A 21079-nucleotide genomic window follows, 5' to 3' on the forward strand; every position below is an offset into this window, starting at 1 on the left:
ATTTTGCCCTAGGTTGTCAACTATTGATGCTTTCCACAGTCTTTCATTCATTCATTGGGTTTCATATTGGCTGCTCTCGTAGTGTTCGTGTTTTTACGAAACATTATGTGTTGGAGCATGCAAAGAACACTTCCTCCAGGTGTCTTGTTACTTTATACTGATATTTGAACCTTTTTTAGAAACCTTTTGCTTAACAAAATACTTTAAAAATGCTTTGCGTTTTCCTTTTTCTCTTTTGTGAGAGAGCAGAGAAGACGAAAAGCACTGGGTGGAGCATAAAAGATGTTTGACAGACACATGTAGAGTATGGAATCGAGTAATTACATTTACATTTAGGGCATTTAGCAGACGCTTTTATCCAAAGTGACTTACAATTTAACCCAGGGTGAGACGGTTTGAGAGTATGTGTGTGCTTTTGCCAAGTTCGGGTCAGTTATCTTAAGGGAGACTAGTGCTGTCGTGCATCATTGTTGTATTTGTTCAAACAAAGCTATTTGATTGAAATATTGTAACACTCATTCATTGTTCTGATCGGATTGCCATTTTTGTTCTAAACATACGTCAGTATTCGTTGATATCAACCGCAACCAATGCCTGATCCCAGTCTTCTTGAGCTTGTGTTTGCTGGTGTTCATGTTGACTGCTTCCTGGTGACAGTCAGCAGCTTATTGGTTCTTCTTATAGCAGACAACACACAGCTGAGAGGCAGCAGTAAAAACTCTTTACAGGCTTGTTTTTTGTGTTTTTATAGTTTTTATAGAGAGTGGCTTTCTTTCTGTCCATTCTCTGCTATTGCTCATTCTTTTTGCCTCATCTTTCCTCTCTTTCCCAATTGAGTCCTCTCATTTTGTCATTCACAGTTTAGGATTTGGGTTATAAATCCTTTCCAATTGTACAGGGAGATCAAATCTGCTTTCTTGTTTATTTCCCGTTTCTTTTCTTCTTTTCCTCCCTCTGTGTGTGTCTTTCTTTAGTTTTTTCCTCTGGGCCAATTTCATTCTCATCCTCTCTTTCCCCTTTTCATCCGTCTGGCTTTTGACCCTCCAACTCTCTCTCCATCTCCCCGTCTCTGCATTCTGTTCCTGGTTAGGTGATGACGGAACATATGTGAATAACTTTCTCATCTGGATTTAATAGGATGTGGACATACGCATATATATGGATGTGTGCCGGGTTGGACGTTCAGTACTTAGTAAAGTGGACTACACAAAATCTTCTGTGTGTCCGTCTGTACAGTAGGAGGTCTGAGTGTTGAGTTTGTAGCCAAGTGCAATTAGTTTCTAATTTATGTGCCCCACGGAAACGCTTTCATCTTCCTTTCACGATATCTTTTTTTTCTGCGCCTCTCATCTCTTTCTTTTCCTCCAGTTCTGCCCCAAATAACTGCAGAGACCAGATGGAGGCTGTGATTTTAGACACACCCAGATACAATCTCTTTCTGTCTCTTTCTCCTTCTCTCTCTCTCTGGGGAGATTTGGTAAGATTCTTGATTTCCCTTCTCTTCTCTCTCTCTTTCTTTGTGTGTGTGTGTGTGTGTGTGTGTGTGTGTTATTACATTACTCCCTGTTTCATAGGCAGCAGATGTTGGAGGGCGTGAGGTCTTCAAACACCCATTTCCTCATTGTACTTTGTTCTGATTGGTGCACTTCTCTTGTTCAGAAGGCACATGGCTGGCTATTGATGCATTGGAGGACTCTGACCTACATACATAAAAGCTTTCACATGTACGTTAACATGGGACAGGGGGCTGGTTATGTTCATTTTTGACTGGAACACAAAATGATCAGGCTTAGGTACATGTCTTCACAAAACGTCACAGTGTATGCAGCGAAGTACTGTTTCTGAGCTGCATCGTGCTTATGGTCAAATAATAGTACATCGCTATATGGCTTGGCTTGTAGTCTGGTGGCAATGTAAGCCTGCAGAGATTGATCTGAATATTGACTTTTGTGGCTTGTGGTATCAGCCACTACATCTAAACAAGATGGTCAGGTCAGTGCAACATTTAAACTGGATAAAACAGGAGTGGGCAGACATTGTCTCTCTAAAAAAAAAAAAAACAGTAACAGAGCACACTAAACTCATGTTTTTATTTGTAGTTTACAGTTTCCCCAAATGTAAGGCTGTAAAAACCAGGCAAGCGAAATTAGTTCCCTTCATTCTTGTGAGGAAAAGGAGTTTGCAGGAAAGTAAAGCAAAAGACTGCAAGATGTGAGTTGAACAATGCAGGAGAAATACAGTAAATTGTGTCTCTGGCAGAAGTGTGATGCCGTGTCCAAGCAGAAACAGGTGGAGATACAAGATGTCGACCCCGCCCCCCCCCAGGAATCAGCACTCTGTCTTTCCCATTGATCCAAGATGGTACTGAAAACACGTGTGCTTTCAGACTGTTTCAGGTTGTAGGTATTCAGACTGATTTACTGATACGTGAAATGTACGTTCAAGTGTGTCTGAATATGGGACCTGTATTATTTGCTCCATATGTAAACAAGAAGAAGCTGCTCAAACTAGAGTGGCCTTATATACAAGCGTTGCAGAGTACAGTATACAGTGGTGTGAAAAAGTATTTGCCCCCTTCCTGCTTTCTTCTTTTTTTGCATGTTTGTCACACTTAAATGTTTCATCAAACAAATTTTAATATAAGGCCAGGACAACACAATTAAACACAAAATGCAGTTTTTAAATGAAGTTTTCTTTTATTAAGGGGGAAAAAAAATCCAAATGTACATTGCCCTATGTGAAAAAGTATTTGCCCCCTAAACCTAATAACTGGTTGGGCCACCCTTAGCAGCAGCAACAGCCATCAAGCGTTTGCGATAACTTGATGATGAGATGATGTTTGTCGCAATCTTTTGTGTGTGCATGTGTAAGGCTTTCCTGTGCAATTTCAATTTGTGTGTGTGCGTGTGTGTGTGTGTGTGTGTGTGTGTGTGTGTGTGTGTGTGACAGAGTGTGTGTGACAGAGTGCTGTGGAATTTCTCAATCAGATCCAAAAGAGCTTATTGGTTTTTAACAGAAGACAGACGTGTGTGTGTGTGTGTGTGTGTGTGTGTGTGTGTGTGTGTGTGTGTGTGTGTGTGTGTGTGTGTGTGTGTGTGTGTGTGTGTGTGTGTGTGTGTTCAACTCCCCAGCTGTAAAAACACTGCATCCTCCTCTTCTCAGTCATAATATATTCCGCCTCCCCCTCCTTCCACTTTCTTTACATGTGACTTTATCATTTTTGGACACAATGTCCAACACACAACACAGTAGTTGTATCCTCTGTTGTCAGATACAGAAATCTATTGTTTATCATCATCTGGTTTAAAACCAATTCATCTCTAAAATATCATGATAATCCACTTCTAGGAACTAAAATAGTGGTTTTGGATTGTGGGAAGATGTTCCTCTTTTGACATTGTTATCTGTTTGTTTTTTCTACTTAACAAATTATTGTTGCTGTTTTTTCCAAAGATATATTGAAGTTTTTTGTTTTGTTTTGTTTTTTTATTTTCCCACCAAATCTACGTGCATTTGCACTTTAGTTTTCGGTCACATGGCTTCATGTTGCACATTTAAAGATTGTAATTAGTCCATGTGGATGTAATGGAACTCAATAACCTCAATAAATCCTTGACTCAAATAGTGAATAAAAAAGCAACACATGTAACACTTCAATACCACTGAATTACATGACAACTTATCTGCTTTTACATCAAAGTTCTCTTCCCTGGCGCTTCTCTGGAATTAAGCAAAATATTACTGGGGACTAACAAACTAATACATTAAATATGGCTCCAGCTTGCTTTGTTATTAAATGCAGTGGATTCAGAGTGGACTCCACAGGTTCTGTAAATCTTCATATAATTTACCTTTTTTATTGACAGTACAGTTTATTTGTTTTTCAAAAATAAGAAATAAGACATTGCATTAACGTCCGCTTGGTAAAGACATAGCAGTGTTGACAAGTGCGTGCCTCATTGCACTGTTGGTGGTTGTGGATCAGTAGAGGGCCTGCTGCAGATTTGAACCTGCCTACGCACACACTGAGTTTGACCTCAGCTGTTTCCTTTGAAACAAAGCTGACAGAGGATTCGCATGACATGATTGCAGCCAGGTCAGCAGCTGCAGTTTTTTACAGAAGTCATCAGTTTAGTATCACTCTTACTCATTTAATCTCTTTCTTTCTCTGTCTCACTGTAACTGCATCTCCCTTTCCCACCCTGTTGTTTCCCCCCTCCCAACCAGACCAGAGTTCATTAGTAGTGCAGTAGTGTGTGAATATTTGATCTTAACCAGTTAAGTTAAGTAGGTTAACTGTATTAGGCCAGTTCACATTTACTTGTTTTAGTCAATCAAAAATGTGATTTTTACTGTGATAAATTGGTTTAATTTTCACACTCATCTTTACATATAGTATTTGACACAAGTCTAATAGATGGAGAGAATGCTATGTTGCTTGTGCAGTGGCCTCAATATGTTATTTTTGTACATAACGGCTTCAATGGTGTTTTGATTTTCCCATCCTCTCTCCTTGACCCTAGGCTCTTTGCATAAACGTGCAGTGCAGTGATGTGCTGGAAACGTTGAGTCTGATTTTCTGCGGTGCAGATGTGAATTGTTCAACTGGTATGGCAAGTTGGCCCACTGCTCTCTCCCTGGCCAACGCACACTCACAACCCTTACAGGCTGAGTTAATCAGCCACAATCTCAACACAGGTACGGTAATACTTCACATGCAACTAATCAAACTGTTTCTCAGTGATGTGTGTCACATATACCGTCTGGATTGTAAATTATATTGGCTTTATGTATGTATGCTGTAAGGCTGATAGTGTCTATGTAGCTATGTGACAATAATACTGTCAAAATGATTGTTGGGACAATATAATGCATTTTTCTTATACTTTCCAGATGTGCATCTTTCATACCATTGACATTTGTTTTCCAGCAATAGTGTCATCCATAAAAGTTACATAACCCAACACACATTCCTGTCATACCCATGAGTGTTTGGGATGTATAAGATTTTCCACTAAACTAAGCCAGACGCACTTTTTCTTTCAGATAGGCCTGTATGTTTTTGCATTACAAAAGAAGATTATTTCACTGTTTGTTGGTTCTCCTTCAGAGCTTCCGAAGTCAGAGGTTGTCGGAGGCATGGAGGCGGTACATTACTCGGCACCACCTTGCGTGTCTCACAATGGCTTCCTGTTTAAGACTGCATCCATGGCTCGGGCAATCACAGAGCGCAAGGGCAAAGACGGTATTTACCATTCAAGGCTGACATTTACTCACACTCCACCCCACAGTGACAAAGAACACTAATTATGAAAACACTGTGCATTTGTAAAGCCAGCAAACAAAGTAATGCAGTCGTTAAAAATTGGCTTCACTATTAGCCACGCAGTGCAATAAAGATTCCAATGTCTACAGACGCCATTTGTGTTGTTGTCGTTCTGAATATTCGTCCCTTCCTCTAGAGTTCAGTCGTCGCTGGTGCACAGTGAATGACGGCACCTTCAGTTACTATGAGAGTGACAAGAACTCGAACCCTAACGGAGCTCTGAAGGCTTCGGAGATAGTCTGTTTGGCCGTCGACGCACCTGAGAAACACGGGTATACAAACACACTCGTACACACAAACTGATTCATTTCTGCATCATTTTACAGTCTGTCTGTCGAAGTGAGATATACCAAACGCATGTCAGGCACATGGACAAAAATGAAATCTCTCCCTTTCACCTAATTTTTCACATCACCCTTTGTTTCACTTCTCCCTAACCTCCTTTTCCAACCCTCAGGTATGAACACACCTTTGAACTCTACTCAGAGTCCGAGCGCATCTATCTGTTTGGCACTGATGACCCAGACAGCCACAGGGAATGGATCAAGTCTATTGCCAAGGTAACCACCCAATACATATTGGGGTGTAGACACGAACTCTCCTCAGGTGGACCCTTAAGACTTGACACAGGAGCAGGCCATGCTATGCTGAGGTTGGAAATGCTGCCGAGTGGTCAGGACAAGGCTAGCTAATGCTGACTTGTTTCCTGTGCCACTTATTTTCCTTCGGAGCAGCACTCTTTACAGCTGATGCAATTGTCAGCAGTATGATGATGTGCAGCAACAGCTACTTTGACCTTCTGCTCTGCAGAAATTACATTTTAATTAGCAAATAAGCAGTAACAATTTAACTAGTATTAGTTTTCACAGAGGGGTTCAGTAATGCACAGACTGGGGGAACAATTATTAATGTGCAATACAAAGCATAAACATAATGTTCCCCTTTTATTTACAGAGCTTTATCCCAGTCACTGCCGAGCCGCTGCTGAGGCTGGCTTTCGAGCGGATTGGGCGCCTGAAGTGTAAAGACGGCTTGAACCTCCAAACATCCAAGGTTGGTTGGTTTGCTCTGGTGGGCTCCACACTTCATGCCTACCTGGAGAACAGCCAGGGAGAGGAGATCCACCTCCGCAAACTGAATGAACTCTGTGAGTGAGACGCATAAACACACACGCACACAAACTGTAATCCGTACATACACAGTAACAGGGTGGGAGTGCTCAGATCATCAACAGAACAGTCGGCCAGAAATAAATCTAAGAGCATTTAATACAACAGTTTGAGGGACAGATATCTTCAGAGTTAACTGTGTCTGGAATTAGAAGCCGGTAGAATGCAGATGTCTATCAGGTGGGTCTGCATCAACCATGGCTGTATTGTGTGATTGAATAATTACAACCCAGAATTGGCACCAATGGCCTGTAAGGAGTTGTACTTCATTCAAACTCCAAAAGGAGCAGTGACGTATGCAGGCAGTTGGCTCAAAGTCATTCTATTAAGCTTTCTGTGGCGTTGTACTCGGTGGTGTGTGTACTGGTCGTTCAGTCAGCTGTTTGCCGAACACACCGTCGGAAAAACAATGGAAGTAAGCAAATCGTTTCCTCCCAGTGTCGGTGTGAGTGCAGGATAGTGTCCGGGGTTTGGTGATGCTCTCAGCTGTGCTATGACTAGCAGGGGCCGACTGATAAAACAGACCATAAAAGTTTTTTTGAGAAAGTGTTAGTCACCGCAAACACAAGAGGTCCCTGAGCATGCAACCATAACTAAGAAGAATGGACAGACACAGAGGAGCATACTCACTCACGGACGCACACACACATGCAAGTAAACATGCAGCAACAGGTTGCACACTCCTCCTGGAAATAATACAAATGTACTGACTGTGTATTTGTGTTTCACAGCGATTCAACAAGACAATGAGGTGCTGGTTCTGGTGGAGAGGGGCAGGTGAGAGGGGAGATTGTTTGTTTGCCGATTGTTTCATTGGCGATACTTGAAGGGAAATGACTTGACAACTTGTTACAAATTACCAATAATTGTTGGTATTTTCTACACCCGCCCCTTTTTTGGCTTGTTTTATTTTTTTATCCCTTCTTACCCCTTCTCTTCTCCCCTTCTCTTCTCCCCTCTGTCCCTCTATCTCTCTATTCAGAACTCTGTACATAGAGGGAGAGAGGAAGTTGGACTTTGCAGGCTGGAGTGGGGCCATACAGGCGGCAGCAGGGAGGGGAGGAGACACACTGAGCCAACAGCAGCTGACGGAGACGGACATACCTGTCATAGTACACAGCTGCATCGGCTACATCACACAGTGCGGTGAGAGTCACGTAGAGATGTTCACGGACAGCGACACAATTGAATTTAAGGTTGTTGTGTTTCTCCGTTACACACTGTGTCGTCATGCAGAGGCACTAACAGTTAAATGCACGTCAAGTCAAGTGCCTGATTTACCAGGTATCAATAATGAAAATGTGATATAAAATAATACATTTTTTAAGCTTTATTACAGTAACTGAACAGATTTCTTTATAGTTTGTGATTTAACTGATAGAATCTTACAGAATCTGAATCTTAAGTTATCATTACATGTGTTCACCATCAATTCCTGGTTAAACAAAATACAGGTAGTGCAGCTGCTGTCATGTTCTTCACAGATCCCTCACAATTTTTAAAAAGTGGTTGCCACTGCTGGTACTCAAAGGTCAAGTAAGAGAAAGCCAATTTGTCAAAACGGTTGCCAATGGCAACCTGACAGCCATCGATGTCGAGCCCTGCTGTCTACATAGGTGGCCGCAGTCTTTTTTGTGTGACTGTGTGTGTGCACACTTTTGTGTGTGTCTCTGTGAGAGACTGCAAGACAACAAAACAACTCAGTTCCACCTCCTCTTGTCCTTCCTTGCTGCCTTTTCTTTTCCTCTCTTTTGTATATTTAATACTTTTCATCCTTTGGCGTCCTCCCACTTCCACCAGCTGACCTGATTTCTCTCTCCAATCTGCCAACCTCTGTCCGCTCCCAATGATCTCCTTTTTCCTCCTCTCACTCCCACTTTTTGCCTTCATGTACAAGTAGTGGTCATTTAACATGTCATGTCATTTAATGTAAGCATCCTTCATGTGATCAGCTTTTTCATTCCTTACGACAATGTATAGTGAGTTCTACTAGTCATATGAGGAACTTTGGGCTCTTGCTCTGGAATGTCTGGTCTTGACCAGTTGTTTAAAGTCTGAGATAAAGGAACTACATTGAGATCAGATTTGATCCCTAGAACATTTAACAGAAGAACAGGACCAGAAGCCCTCTAGTGGACATAACTTGCACTCATGAAAAGTTTCACACCCAGGTCACTTTATTTTCTTGGAATCTGAATAACAAGGTTTTTTTAAAATCCAACCATGTTGTTCTAGTATGTCCTTTCTAAGAGTTACAGTAGAGAGATTGCCTCTGTTGTTAATATTTTGTGGTCTGTTATTTTTTCTAGGCTTGACCTCTGAGGGGATATATCGTAAAAGCGGTGTGAACTCCCGTGTAGCAGCGCTGTGCGAAAGATTCTGCCATGATGCTCGCAGTCTTCGTCTGAGAGAAGGAGAGCACCAGCTGGACGACGTCTCCAACACACTCAAACGCTTCTTCAGGGAGTTAGGAGAGGGAGTGTTCACGTCAGAAGATGCCAGCGCCTGGCTCAATGCTGCTGGTAAGAATTGCAATATGTGGTTGGGCCCTGCAGTGTAGGCGAGCTGTGAATTGAGCAACCCACATCCCCCCCAAAACACATTGATCTGATCTATTCACGTGGATATTCAGGTTTTTCTATTTATTAAAGAGAGCTAGAAATATTGTGACATTTCATTTGCCAAATGCTGCATACATACACCTGAACTGGTTAGCATATCAATTCACAATTAAATATGGTTGTGTGTCGGAGAACTACAGAAAATCTCAGGAGCTCATCGCTGTTAACTCTGATTTGAATCTCGCAGTCTGTTTTTCTTTTTCCTCTCTTACTATATTTGTCTACATTTTTATGTCTCTGTCCCCCTTTCACTAATAATTCTTTAATGATTCTTCACCATCTCTCCCTTTTCTTCTCTTACACTCTCATCCTGTGCTTTTCATCTTTCCCTCTTACACTTCCTGACACGCTCTGTGATACTGCTCCTCTTTATATTCCCTCCGGATTCATCACTTTCTTTTTTCCTTCCCCTCTCTCTGTCTTTGACTGCAGCCATTCAGGATGTAGGCAAGAAAATCTCCCAGTACCAGCTGCTGTTGAACAGATTGCCTCGTGTCAACAAGGCTACACTACAAGCTCTTATCAACCACCTATACTGGTGAGAAACGCACACGTTTAAATCCCCCTGTACCTCTACGCATGTCTGTCTGCACGTTCCCATGTGTGTTTCCCCTGCATATGTTTTAGTGTGCAGCGTTTTTCTGAGCTGAACCAGATGAACCTCCATAACCTGGCCATAGTGTTTGGTCCCACGCTGTTCCAGTGCGACGGGAAGGACTTCACTGCTGGCCGCGCTGTAGAGGACCTCATACAGCACTACACGCTCATCTTTGAGGTCAGACTCACTGCCCGCTGTTGGACAGAGGGATGACAGGAGGGCAAAACATTTTGTTCTCTAAGATAATTCATCTATCTTTAAGTGATGACATCAGAAGGCGGCCAGCACAACACAGATTGCACCGCTTTTAAAGGTCGAGATGTCAAAGAACATCTTTTATTAGCTGCAAGCTCCCAAAAAGCAAGAAACCCTCAGGAACAGATTCCAGTCGCTCCTATTATTATTATTTTATTTTTTTACTTTGTGGTGATAAGATTATGTTCTTGCAGTTCTTGTTGTTTAAATAATTTAAATAGAGAATGTGATGGGGATATTAAAAGGAAGCTGGGGCGGGAGTGTGGAAATGCATCATGATGGGATTGCCTCTCATGAGCTTAAAATAAAATCCCTGCAGACGTTGGGAAATGTACTTCTCTCCAAAGACAACTGCGCAACGTCCGAAAGCCTGTAATGAGAGAATGAAGAGGTTTTAAATGGTGGTCGGGATCCCTGATAGAGCTGTAATTAAAGTATTATGTCAGTTGATGGTTGATTCATTGTTTGTGGGAGTTGGTGAATGTGTTCCTACTTGTTTGCAGGTGGATGAGCAGCAGCTAAAGAAGCAGCTAGAGGAGATCACTGTTATCATCCAAGTGAGAGAGAAGCTCAACACAAAGTTTCCCGTGAGTCACACACTCTCACCAAACCCTGTCCGGTGTCGTTTGCATGCTTGTATGCATCCATGTGTATGCTGCAGTTGGACATCTTTGCATGCTTTTATTTGTTATTCTCATGCTGGTATCTTTCTGCCTGACCTTCTCTCTCTCTGTCTCGTGTGTGTGTGTGTGTGTGTGTGTGTGTGTGTGTGTGTGTGTGTGTGTGTGTGTGTGTGTGTGTGTGTGTGTGTGTGTGTGTGTGTGTGTGTGTGTGTGTGTGTGTGTGTGTGTGTGTGTGTGTGTGTGTGTGTGTGTGTGTGTGTGTGTGTGTGTGTGTGTCGGACACTTCAGAGTACTGAACCTGGAGGGCACTTCATCTGTACAGTGTACCTGGAGGAAAAGAAGGACACTGCAGAGCAACATGTCAAGGTGACCTGGACTTCAACACATGACACAATAGGCCTCATGCAGGAAGCAACAAAGTATCCATGATTTGGTCTTATTTTGTTAGTACCCATTGATTTCTGGGATTTTTTCTTCTTCTCTGAGGTGAGAACATTTTACATATGGTCGAGAGCACTCTTACTAAGATAAGAAATAAAACAACTTGTTTTCACAGTCCACAAATTGTCCAAGGCGAGGAAACATATTTATATATCATAATTGTTTTAAATGCATCAATATCATCCATCGTCTACCAGCTGGGATCGGCTGGAGTCATTGGGCGAAGGCGGAGTACACCCAGTCCATCGCAGGGCCAACATGTAGAGACAAACAACCACTCACGCTCACATTCACACCTACGGGCAATTTAGAGTCATCAATGAACCTATCCCCATCCTGCATGTCTTTGGAGAGAACCCACGCTTACACGGGGAGAACATGCAAACTCCACACAGAAGGAACCCAAACCCGACCCGGGAATCAAACCCGGACCCTCTCGCTGTGAGGCGACAGTGCTACCCACTACACCACCGTGCAGCCACTCATCAATATCATATCATGAGTTAATTCCATTATTATATATTTACGGGTAACTTACGTTTATAACGTTTGGCATCTGGAGTTGACTTCTCTTTTTATTCTCTTAACAGCAAATATAACAGACATTTAAGACCACTTTGCTGCATGAGGCCTGGTATTCAGCCACACTTTCAGTACACCTCCAGTTAATGTGTTCCTTTTCCTCCCAGATTCCTGGTGCTATGACAGCAGCAGAGCTGACCTGTGAGGTCCTGGACCGCCGAAACATCCAGGTTAAACACAAAGAGTACTGGAACTGCTGGGAGGTCAGCGACAAGGAGGAAATGGGTGAGAAAGATGGGAAGACAGCTGGAGAAGGCACAACAATTGACAAAAACCTTTTGTTGTGTCTTTTTGTTTTATTTTGATGCAGTTAATTTTCTGGCCATTGATATATTTGGTATACACATTGTGTCAGTATGTACCAATAGGCTCTATTGATATGTCTTTTGGTTAAGAAAGCAGCATGGATTTGCATGTAAAAATAACAATTGAAGATAGAAGAGGCCCGCAGCGATCCAAAAACAATGACATAAAGCTTGTGAAGTGCTCCCCCACTCAACCCATAGCATGACCTACTCAAAGTGACACTCAAGCCCCCGAGGCCAGACGATCATTCTCAACAATGTGACTATATGTTGTGGTTTGTTTTGAGCCTGGTATGTGGGCCGTCCGGTTCCCCACAGAGAAGTCCGGAGGTGGCTTATCAAATACCAGTAACTCTCAACTGATTTAGCAGATTTCCCGTCATTACAGGAAGAGATGGAAGAATAATAGAGAGAGACGGGTGGATATAAAGAGTATGAGTGACGGGAAGAGTTGGAGGGAATTCTGTCTGTTACTTGTTTACCATAAAAAGAAGGTATTTTTGTGTTTGGTATGTAGGCGGAAAAGTCCAAACTGCTTGTAAGGATGTAAGGCGACCCCAGCGTACGCCAAATATGCATTCCACTGTTGGCTATCAAAGCAACAGAAACCCATTTTCATAGCGACTTAAACTATTGTGCTTGATCAGTTAAAGAAATGACTTGAACATACTTCAGATTCTTTACCCCCGTGTTGTGTCGCTCTGCTTTCCTCAGAACGTCCACTGCACTATCAGGAGCGAGTCTTGCCCATCCTTCACTCCTTTGGCACCGACTCCCATCTGCTCATCAAGAAACACATTGCTATGGAGGCGATGATAACCTACCTGGGTAAACACGCAAGCCAACTGCCAACGAAATGACAAAATCACCGCATTGATGGTCCTCCGCATCACGTCATTCTTCATAATCTCTTATTCTGCCCTCCAGCCGGTAAGGTGGATGCATCCAAACACGGGATGATGAAATTCAGAGAAGAGCGAAGCATCCTGGGATTGGGAGGTTTCCACGACCGATATTTCATCCTCAATTCAAACTCTCTACGAATGTACAAGGAAGTCCGAGTAAGAGTGGCAGATTTACTCTGAACAAATTTGACACCATCATTTTATATTGCCTCATTCCTTCACAGGCTCTTTACGATGTCTCTCTCTCTCTCTCTCTCTGTCTGTCAGAGTAACCGTCCAGAACGTGATTGGTCAGTGAAGAGTCTAAAGGTCTACTTGGGTATTAAGAAGAAAATCCGCCCAACTACATGGTGAGTATGTGTGGCACTGATGCCACTTATTATATATGGAAAAATGTTTTTAAGTATATTATACTTTAAAAAATATATATTTATTGGATTTTAATTTTTTCATTCGTATTAATCATTCTTTTCATTTGAACAAACCCTTTCAATACCCCAGAGCTTACTACAGAATTATTTATTCAAAAAACAAACGCAGGTTTTGAGCCCTTTCTGTAACCACACTTACTCTCCCACCACCTCTTTTAAAGGAATAATCAGTGTCTAAGCTTAAATAATGGATTATCCCATTTTGGATACATTTTAATGACTTGCCTCCTGTGGAATAGCTCATGGTGACTTGTGACCAGAGTGACCACTAGGGGGCAGACTGTACACAAGAATCTTTATTGAAGGGACAGTTATAATTGTACTGCTGTTGAACTAATTTGATCTTTCTGCCTTTGTGTTTCTAGTTGGGGACTGACAGTGGTGCATGAGAGTAAGAAACAAGAGAAACCAGAGAGACAGCAGTGGTGAGTAGACGTGCAGTTCTGTATGTCAACCTTTTATTACAATACACAGCTGTCAGCTGAGAGTACTCGTAGCTTAAGCCAGTCCTGCTCATGTTGTCAGTTTCAGAGGCGCACATGGTTTATTCCAAGCTTTTCACTTCAATCCATCTGTATTACACCCCAGTGTCACTGAGTGGAGTGAATAGCACCAAAGATGAAGAGTTATTTTCCTTCACAAGACATTTGTTTCCCGCAGTCCTTCCACACTCCAACTATACAGCTTTTTATCCCCCCAGTAGTCAGCCTTCAGTGCGCACGTATTCAGTTGTGACACGTCTGCTGGCTTCATGTTAAGCAGGCTCTTTCATTTTTCCCTTAGTGGCAGTATGATTACATATTTGATGTGCATGTAAACATGGCCAATGTCAGTAAAGCTAGCGGTTTCGCTGTAGGCAGAGAAAACAGGTCAGATCCCTGCGTGAGAGTTTGGAGATGGAGGCGTATGAAAGGTCGTCTCCACCCAGGAGGGAAACACACATGAGTTTACCTGTAACCATGCCTCGATTCTAATCTGTTCATATATGCTGTACATCCCTCTGTGTGTGTGTGTGTGTGTGTGTGTGTGTGTGTGTGTGTCCATTTGTTCGCGTTGCAGTGGGCCTCTGCACTGTCAACAGCAGTAGACATCAGAACCATTGCAATGGGAGTGCTGTTCTCGTCACGCTTAAGGCAGTATCATCTCTTGGTTCCGCTCCATTGCCATGTCGCTCACAGCAAACCACACCTGGGAGGAAGAAATCGAGGGAGGGAGGGGAGGGAGGGAGGGGATGTGGAAGAAAGATAAGGAAGTCAGGGGGAGGAAGTGGAAAATGTCATGCTGAAGGGTAGAAGCTGTATACTAAGTGACAAATTCTGCATTGACTGCAGGAAAAAATAAAACTAAGTGAGGAGAAAAGTGGTAAGAGATAAGGCGGAAAGTCAAATTATGGAAAAGAATGGGTGAGGAGGTACCCTTGTGACTCTCTGTCCCAATCTTACTCACCCACCTGCACTTAATGTCACTTAGTTTTATTCTGTTATTGCATTCATCCCCTCAAAACACTCACATCTATTAGCATAATCTTGCAGTCTTCTTTTCAGAATTTATTCCGTGTCTTTATGAAAACTCATGATGATAAATGAGCAGCATTTATTCTCCTGCAGCCGATAACGTTCTAGATTAGCAGCCCCGTTAATTGCATGGAACGTGAATGTATTGTAGAAAATGACCGAATGCTGCACTGCAGGTATGCGTGCTAGGATGGAGCGACTGTCCTGTTTTGAATCCCAACAAGCACTAATGAGCTCTGTTGGCCGCAAACTAGGGTGTGTGTGTGTGTGTGTGTGTGTGTGTGTGTGTGTGTGTGTGTCTGTGTTAGCATGCGTGCCCAAGCTCTTAACTGTGGCTACATTTATGTCTGTTTTGCACACTACAGTATACGGTTCTCAAGTATATATCAGCATTTTGTTGTGTCTCAGTGGAGACACTTGAATAATTTTAGTGGTCTAAATCGGTGCTCATAACAATAATAGTTGTATAAATAAAGCCTACTTATTCAGCACCACAGCATGGCTGATGACTCTGAGGGCTATGGCAACCTGAGTGCCATAAAATACACACACACACACACACGCACACACACACACTCGAATACACTTTCACGGACCCTGAAGGTCCTAATCAGCGTTTCTCCTTGTTGGGAGAATAATCACACACATAGTTGTGCCGCTACCACCGGGGGGCCATGAGAGAGGATATGTCAATGTCAGAGACAGAAGAAAGGGACGGATATTAACTCCAAATTTCCCCCGTCCCTGAACGCCTCTCAAACTTCTTCTCTCTCCAGACCACAAACGCTCCACCTCTCTCACTTTATCGCTCTCGTTTATTTGCAGGTATCTCTGCTGTGACACCCAGACAGAAATGAGGGAGTGGTATGCTACTTTTCTCAGTATCCAGGTGCGAACACACACACACACACACACACACACACACACACACACACACACACACACACACACACACACACACACACACACTATGTTCCCAGGCTTTAATACACATTGTTCATTGACATTCTGTTACTCCACTTTTTCCAATAAATCTTTAGATAATTGTATCCACTGGCTTTAATTGTTAAAAAAAAAAAGAAGCAGTCCTTAGCATTGGTGATATCACAGCACTATTGGATGGTGTTTACTTCAACAGGACAATTTGAAAGCTTCAAATATTAATTTCCCTCAACCTGCTGACAGTATTATTGTATTGTAAAATCTCTTCTTGCTCCCTCTCGTCATCCCTCCCCGTGTCCGTGTCCACTCCCCCATTAAAGTACGACGGCAACGTGTGGCCTCAGGAAGGACTCCAGCAGACACGAGTGAGCCGCGTGTTGCCAGATACGCGTCACGGTAATGTGTCACTGATACCACTGCGTGGCAGTGAGAATGAGATGCGGAACAGCGTGGCCGCTTTCAGCCAAGACCCGCTTGCTGTGAGTGAATCTACCAATCACTGGGACTAATCTAGGACAGACCAGGAAGCTCAATCCAAAGCTACCTGGCTAATCAGAGACGGTCATGCTGAACAGGTGGTCCACTCCTCCAATCTGGATTCGAACTGAAGAGCTGAACAAATTTGTGTAATATTTTACATTTGGAGGACAAGTCTTTTTCAGAATTCTACTTAGTTTAAATATTGGAGATATGATTGGGTAAAAACATGCACATTCAGTGTTTGAATGTGTCTTCTCTTTTTTATTATTGACTGCCACCAAAAGGGCGGACAGGAGATTAGGGGTAACACCTGAGCAGCATCAATAATCTCTGAGCCATGATTCATCTTTGATTTGATTATCATGACAGTATCTGGGTTCTTAGACTCAAAAAGGCTTCCTTGAAGTGTTTTCACAAGCCGAGAACTCATTATTAATTCATGTCTTCATCATCAAAAATGTTTAAGAATCCAGATAATGTGAAGAGGAGTAGACGGCGGCATCTTCATGTTGTAGGAGGTTTGGACCGAGAACCAACAGAACAGGATCAGAGAGTCGTTCTGGTGAAGCTCTGCCAAAAAGCATCGCAAACGACAGAAACAAAGAATAAAACATTTAAAGTGAACTCATGCCCTGCAGGCAGAGTCTGGCCCTTGGCCAACATTGTGTGTTCATTGCTGCTGGCACGTCAGTTCAGAGTTGTACACTTGGCAGGAGTTTGACAAACATCATCACCGTTGGTTTGTTCGACTGCATTTCGAGCATCCTGACATTATACCAGATCTGTTCAACAACATTAATATCCCCCTCTCTATCTGTGTGCCTGTTTTCATACAAGGATTTATCATCTAAAATAATCCACTTGGTACCAAATGTCCACAGTATGACGATGCAGTTCTCGCCTCCTGTTTCTATAGCTACAGCATGCCGTGACTTCCATCGGCAAAAACAAAACACCCTTCCAGGGTTGCTTTTGCCTTCCAGATATTTTTCTATTGATCCTTGTCTTTGCAGCGTATTGATTGTATAAAAAAAACATTGTTGGGAGTATGAGCGTTGGTGTGATTGCTTCGGTGATGGGGCAGCAGCGGGTTTTATGTAATATGTTGCTGTGTGTGTGTGCGTGTGTGTGTGTGTGTGTGTGTGGGGGGGGGGATTTACTGCATATTGGTCTAATTTTCAACGTAAGTGTGAAACACTGACCGTGTGTGTATTTCCCTGCAGTCTTCAGTCCATTATTACCTCCCTCTAGTTGGACACCTCCCGGTGTCCCCCTGCCCGTCTCACCCCTGTGTTGTTTATCTTTCAGCTCTTTAGAGATGTTCGATAATGGTTGTTGAAAGAAAGGTAAGACCATTCAAATTGGACAACATGGAAGGATGTATAATTTTCAATTTCAATTAATTTTTATTCATATATCAGAAGTTTAGATATTATATATATATATTTCTAAATTTCTATATATATATATATATTTCTATATTTATTATTTCTATAAATTCTGTGACATCACATTGGCAAGGGCGACTACCAGGACACGCCCCATTCAACTGTTTCTTTAATATGGACAGACAGCAGAGCAGCAGCAGTGAGTCAACCAATCGATCAGTTGATTGACAGATAACTAATGTTGGTTATTGACCAATTGATAATTTTTCATGCAATAATATTGAAATAAAAATGTGTCATACGCAATGTAATATCGAAAAACATCAGCGGCACTCAGACCCTCTGGATCTGGGTATTATTAACTTCTTGTAAGCATTTCTGACCTTCTTTGTAATTTCAAAGGAATCAAATAAAACAGGATTTAATATCTCTGATGTGTCTTTGAGGGAATGTAAGAGGAATAGATGCAATAATATCAGTGAGTCTTTTCAATATTTCAGTTCTAGCCCCTCTAGTTATGGTTATCCATCTGTTAATATCCTCTTTGATGGACTGGAAGATGCTAGGAACCATTAAGACTGAATATTTTAGTAAGAGGAGATATGATGTTGATAGCCAGATATTTCTAGCCATTTGTTTTCCAGATAAAGTTTGTTGCACATTAAATCAGAATTGAATGTGTGACAGTTTAGTGGTATTGCCTCATTCTTATTCCAATTGATGTTAAATCCCGAGGAATTGCCATATAAATTAACCATATTAAGAACCCAGGTAAGGAGGATACATGCTTGAACTGGTGACTGAATATAACCGCCATAACCTGGAACCATATGGTTTGAGGATAAACGAGCTTAGATGAAACCTACTTGTGGTTATGGACTAGTAATGACAAACAAATCGTTTTTGATCAATCATTACAAGTTTATGTTATTTATCAAGCAAAAGAAAGCTGGCCTTTAAAATGTGAGGATGTGCTGCTAGTCTCCGTTTCATATCTCTGTAAGTTGAGTATCTATTAGTTTTAAAATTTTCCACAGTGGATTTCAAGCAGTTTAATGACAACTCGGGCTCTAGCAATAAACACATGAACCACATATGAACACACACGAATAAAAAGTTGGGACAGGACTGATTTGAATGTGGAACTCTCTGTATTTCTTTCCTTTGAAGGGCGGGCAGTCGGCCTCGGACGGCGTCTGAACATTCCAGTGACATCATCACTCTGCGACTGTAAGGACCAGAATGACGGACACTATGTGGATTATGCCCTTGGACTCCCATCTGCTCCTTTTGAATATGAACTGGACCAAAAGCAAACGGACAAACAGGTTCTCATGTAAAATATCACCTACACTGGTCTCCCTGCACATTTGACTTGACTTGAAGCACATTAGAAGCAGCTGGGAGCAGACAGGACGAGGATGGATGAGCGGCAGGTCTGCGTCCAACGCTCCACTGTCAGTGCTCTGCGACTCAATCACTGCATGACATCATGGGACGGAAGCATGACAGCCATGCTGAGAGAAATCTTAATGTTTTAATGTATTACAGAAAAGACTTAGTCTGGTTATTCTAGGCACCAGCATCGGCTGCTTCGCATTTCTTTCAAGTAGAAGATTGAAGCTAATTGACTTGTAGTAGCTGAATCTGATTTATAACCTTGTGACGTTTTCAGCTTTCCTTCTGTACTTTTGCTCAAAGAATTGTCAGAATAATCCTGCAGTTCAAAACTGAATAATTGCCTTTGTAAGCAAGGCTGATGTCATATAAGACTATGGTGGCCTGATTCTGTCCAGTTTGTTCCACTGGGACCAAGACCAGGACAGAGAGGAAAAAGCTGAGAAAATGACAGATGGATCTGTGTTTGTTACTCCTGATCGCCTGTAAGTGTGTAGACCTTGCTCAGAGTTGCATATTAGTGCCTGTGTCCATTTGTCTGCCAGTGTGCATTCAGTATGTGTGAATACGTGTACATGCCTGTAAGCTTGTGTAAAGTTTTATCTTGTATATCTTTGGGGAGCGAAGCAACAAAAGAAGTCGCAGTTGAGTGCAAAAAGGCCTTTGTTAAACACTGTTGGAATATGTGATCAAATAAGACGAGCACTTGATTTACTATCGTCCCATATTCTGGGTTAGGTATCTTGAGTTGGTCACATTTCAAACCCTATTCCCTTATTCACAATTCAACATGTGTTATCTGTCCTTGCTGTCCTCACACTGCCTCCTCTCCGTAGGTCCTTTTCTCAACGCTGTGACGCTCAGAACTATAGATATACAAACAATAACCAGCAGTATTTATGACGTTTTAGATTAATGAATTAGTCACAATAAATATGTCTTCTTTTGTTTGTTATGCACAATCTTTGTAACTGTACATTATTATAGTTTGTTCATCAACACTGAGCACAGAAGTTCAACTGAAACGTCTGTAAGCACGAGCGACAAATTAAAGTGCATTATAATCTTCTATCATTCTTTCTACTTAGGTTCAGACTTGTAGATATTTTTACCTGTATTAACCGGTCAACAGTTACCACACCTGATGCTTGAACTTGAAGCTCCATCTTCCCTACCTTGTGGTCGTGCCTGTGTTTTTCCGGTTGTTAAGATTTCTTATTTATTCGGACAGCAGAGGACGCTAGATGCTGCGCTGTATCATCATCATGACAACCAGATAAATGTTCACTTTTGGCATTTGTGGCCTGTTTTAAATCATACTACACGCTTGATTAAAGGGGCGGTGAGATCATGATGTCTGCAAAGCAGCACCACATGTTGTTTCACCACACGCTGCTCAGGGGATCGTAATGTGAAGTAAACGTAACTAGCTATCTGAAATTCATCAGAGGGTACAGCTTTGTTTCACGGCCTCGTATCCCTTCTAGCAAACATTTCCAAGTCCGTGCCCTTTTTACACAGTCAGCTGTTCGAGGCAGATTTCCAAATGTGTCATTATGTGTCCTTTTTTTCATGCAGATGAATGTGCATTTAACCAAGTTAGTTTTTACACCTAGAATACACAAAATAATCACAAATGATCACTGATCAGCGATTCAATGAAGTAAAACAGTTATTGTCCAACAGAGGGTGGTGAATCCTTTTTTTTTATAAGCAATTCTTTCCCTCTTATTCTGATTTTACTGATCTTCCATCTCTGAAAACCCAGATGGACATGGTCAGCTAGTTGCATGTGCATATTTTGTGTTTCTGAACGTGCATATAAATATAGTGCACAGTCACATAGAACTTTATTATTCTTGGAAAACCCCCCCCCCATCTTCTTCCGAAAGGTTGATGCCTTCCAGCTCTGCTTTGCCCTCAAGGTAATTCGTCAGTGCTTTTATGAAATGAATGTACACACACAGTCCAACTGTAATCTGTGCAACTGTGAAATCAAGCTGGAAAAAACATGTACACAGTACATGACGTACACACGTATGCATCGACTTTACACAAATGTATCTATAAGGGCAAGATTTTAAGAAGCCTGAAGGCTTGT

General features: G+C 42.1%; 1 protein-coding gene across 2 annotated transcripts in view; it reads left to right on the plus strand.

Annotated features, from left to right (window-relative positions):
- arap1 (ArfGAP with RhoGAP domain, ankyrin repeat and PH domain 1) overlaps positions 1 to 20047 on the plus strand; it is a 45462-nt gene extending 25415 nt beyond the window's left edge. The window contains exons 14-34 of one of the 2 annotated variants that reach the window (XM_084019213.1): positions 4524 to 4698; positions 5111 to 5245; positions 5463 to 5598; positions 5784 to 5886; positions 6281 to 6473; positions 7227 to 7272; positions 7478 to 7641; positions 8805 to 9017; positions 9549 to 9654; positions 9744 to 9891; positions 10473 to 10556; positions 10881 to 10958; positions 11723 to 11840; positions 12635 to 12748; positions 12848 to 12981; positions 13093 to 13175; positions 13622 to 13681; positions 15596 to 15659; positions 16033 to 16108; positions 17501 to 17538; positions 18751 to 20047. In XM_084019213.1, the coding sequence (XP_083875339.1) occupies positions 4524 to 4698; positions 5111 to 5245; positions 5463 to 5598; positions 5784 to 5886; positions 6281 to 6473; positions 7227 to 7272; positions 7478 to 7641; positions 8805 to 9017; positions 9549 to 9654; positions 9744 to 9891; positions 10473 to 10556; positions 10881 to 10958; positions 11723 to 11840; positions 12635 to 12748; positions 12848 to 12981; positions 13093 to 13175; positions 13622 to 13681; positions 15596 to 15659; positions 16033 to 16108; positions 17501 to 17508 (2238 nt within the window). In that variant the 3' untranslated portion in view covers positions 17509 to 17538; positions 18751 to 20047. Of the gene's footprint in view, positions 1 to 4523; positions 4699 to 5110; positions 5246 to 5462; positions 5599 to 5783; positions 5887 to 6280; positions 6474 to 7226; positions 7273 to 7477; positions 7642 to 8804; positions 9018 to 9548; positions 9655 to 9743; positions 9892 to 10472; positions 10557 to 10880; positions 10959 to 11722; positions 11841 to 12634; positions 12749 to 12847; positions 12982 to 13092; positions 13176 to 13621; positions 13682 to 15595; positions 15660 to 16032; positions 16192 to 17500; positions 17539 to 18750 lie in introns of both variants that reach the window. The other variant, XM_084019212.1, reaches the window with a different exon arrangement.
- Positions 20048 to 21079: the final 1032 nt, after the last annotated feature.

The sequence above is a fragment of the Eutrigla gurnardus genome (genome assembly GCF_963514095.1).
Source record: "Eutrigla gurnardus genome assembly, chromosome: 10".
Lineage (NCBI taxonomy): Eukaryota > Metazoa > Chordata > Actinopteri > Perciformes > Triglidae > Eutrigla > Eutrigla gurnardus.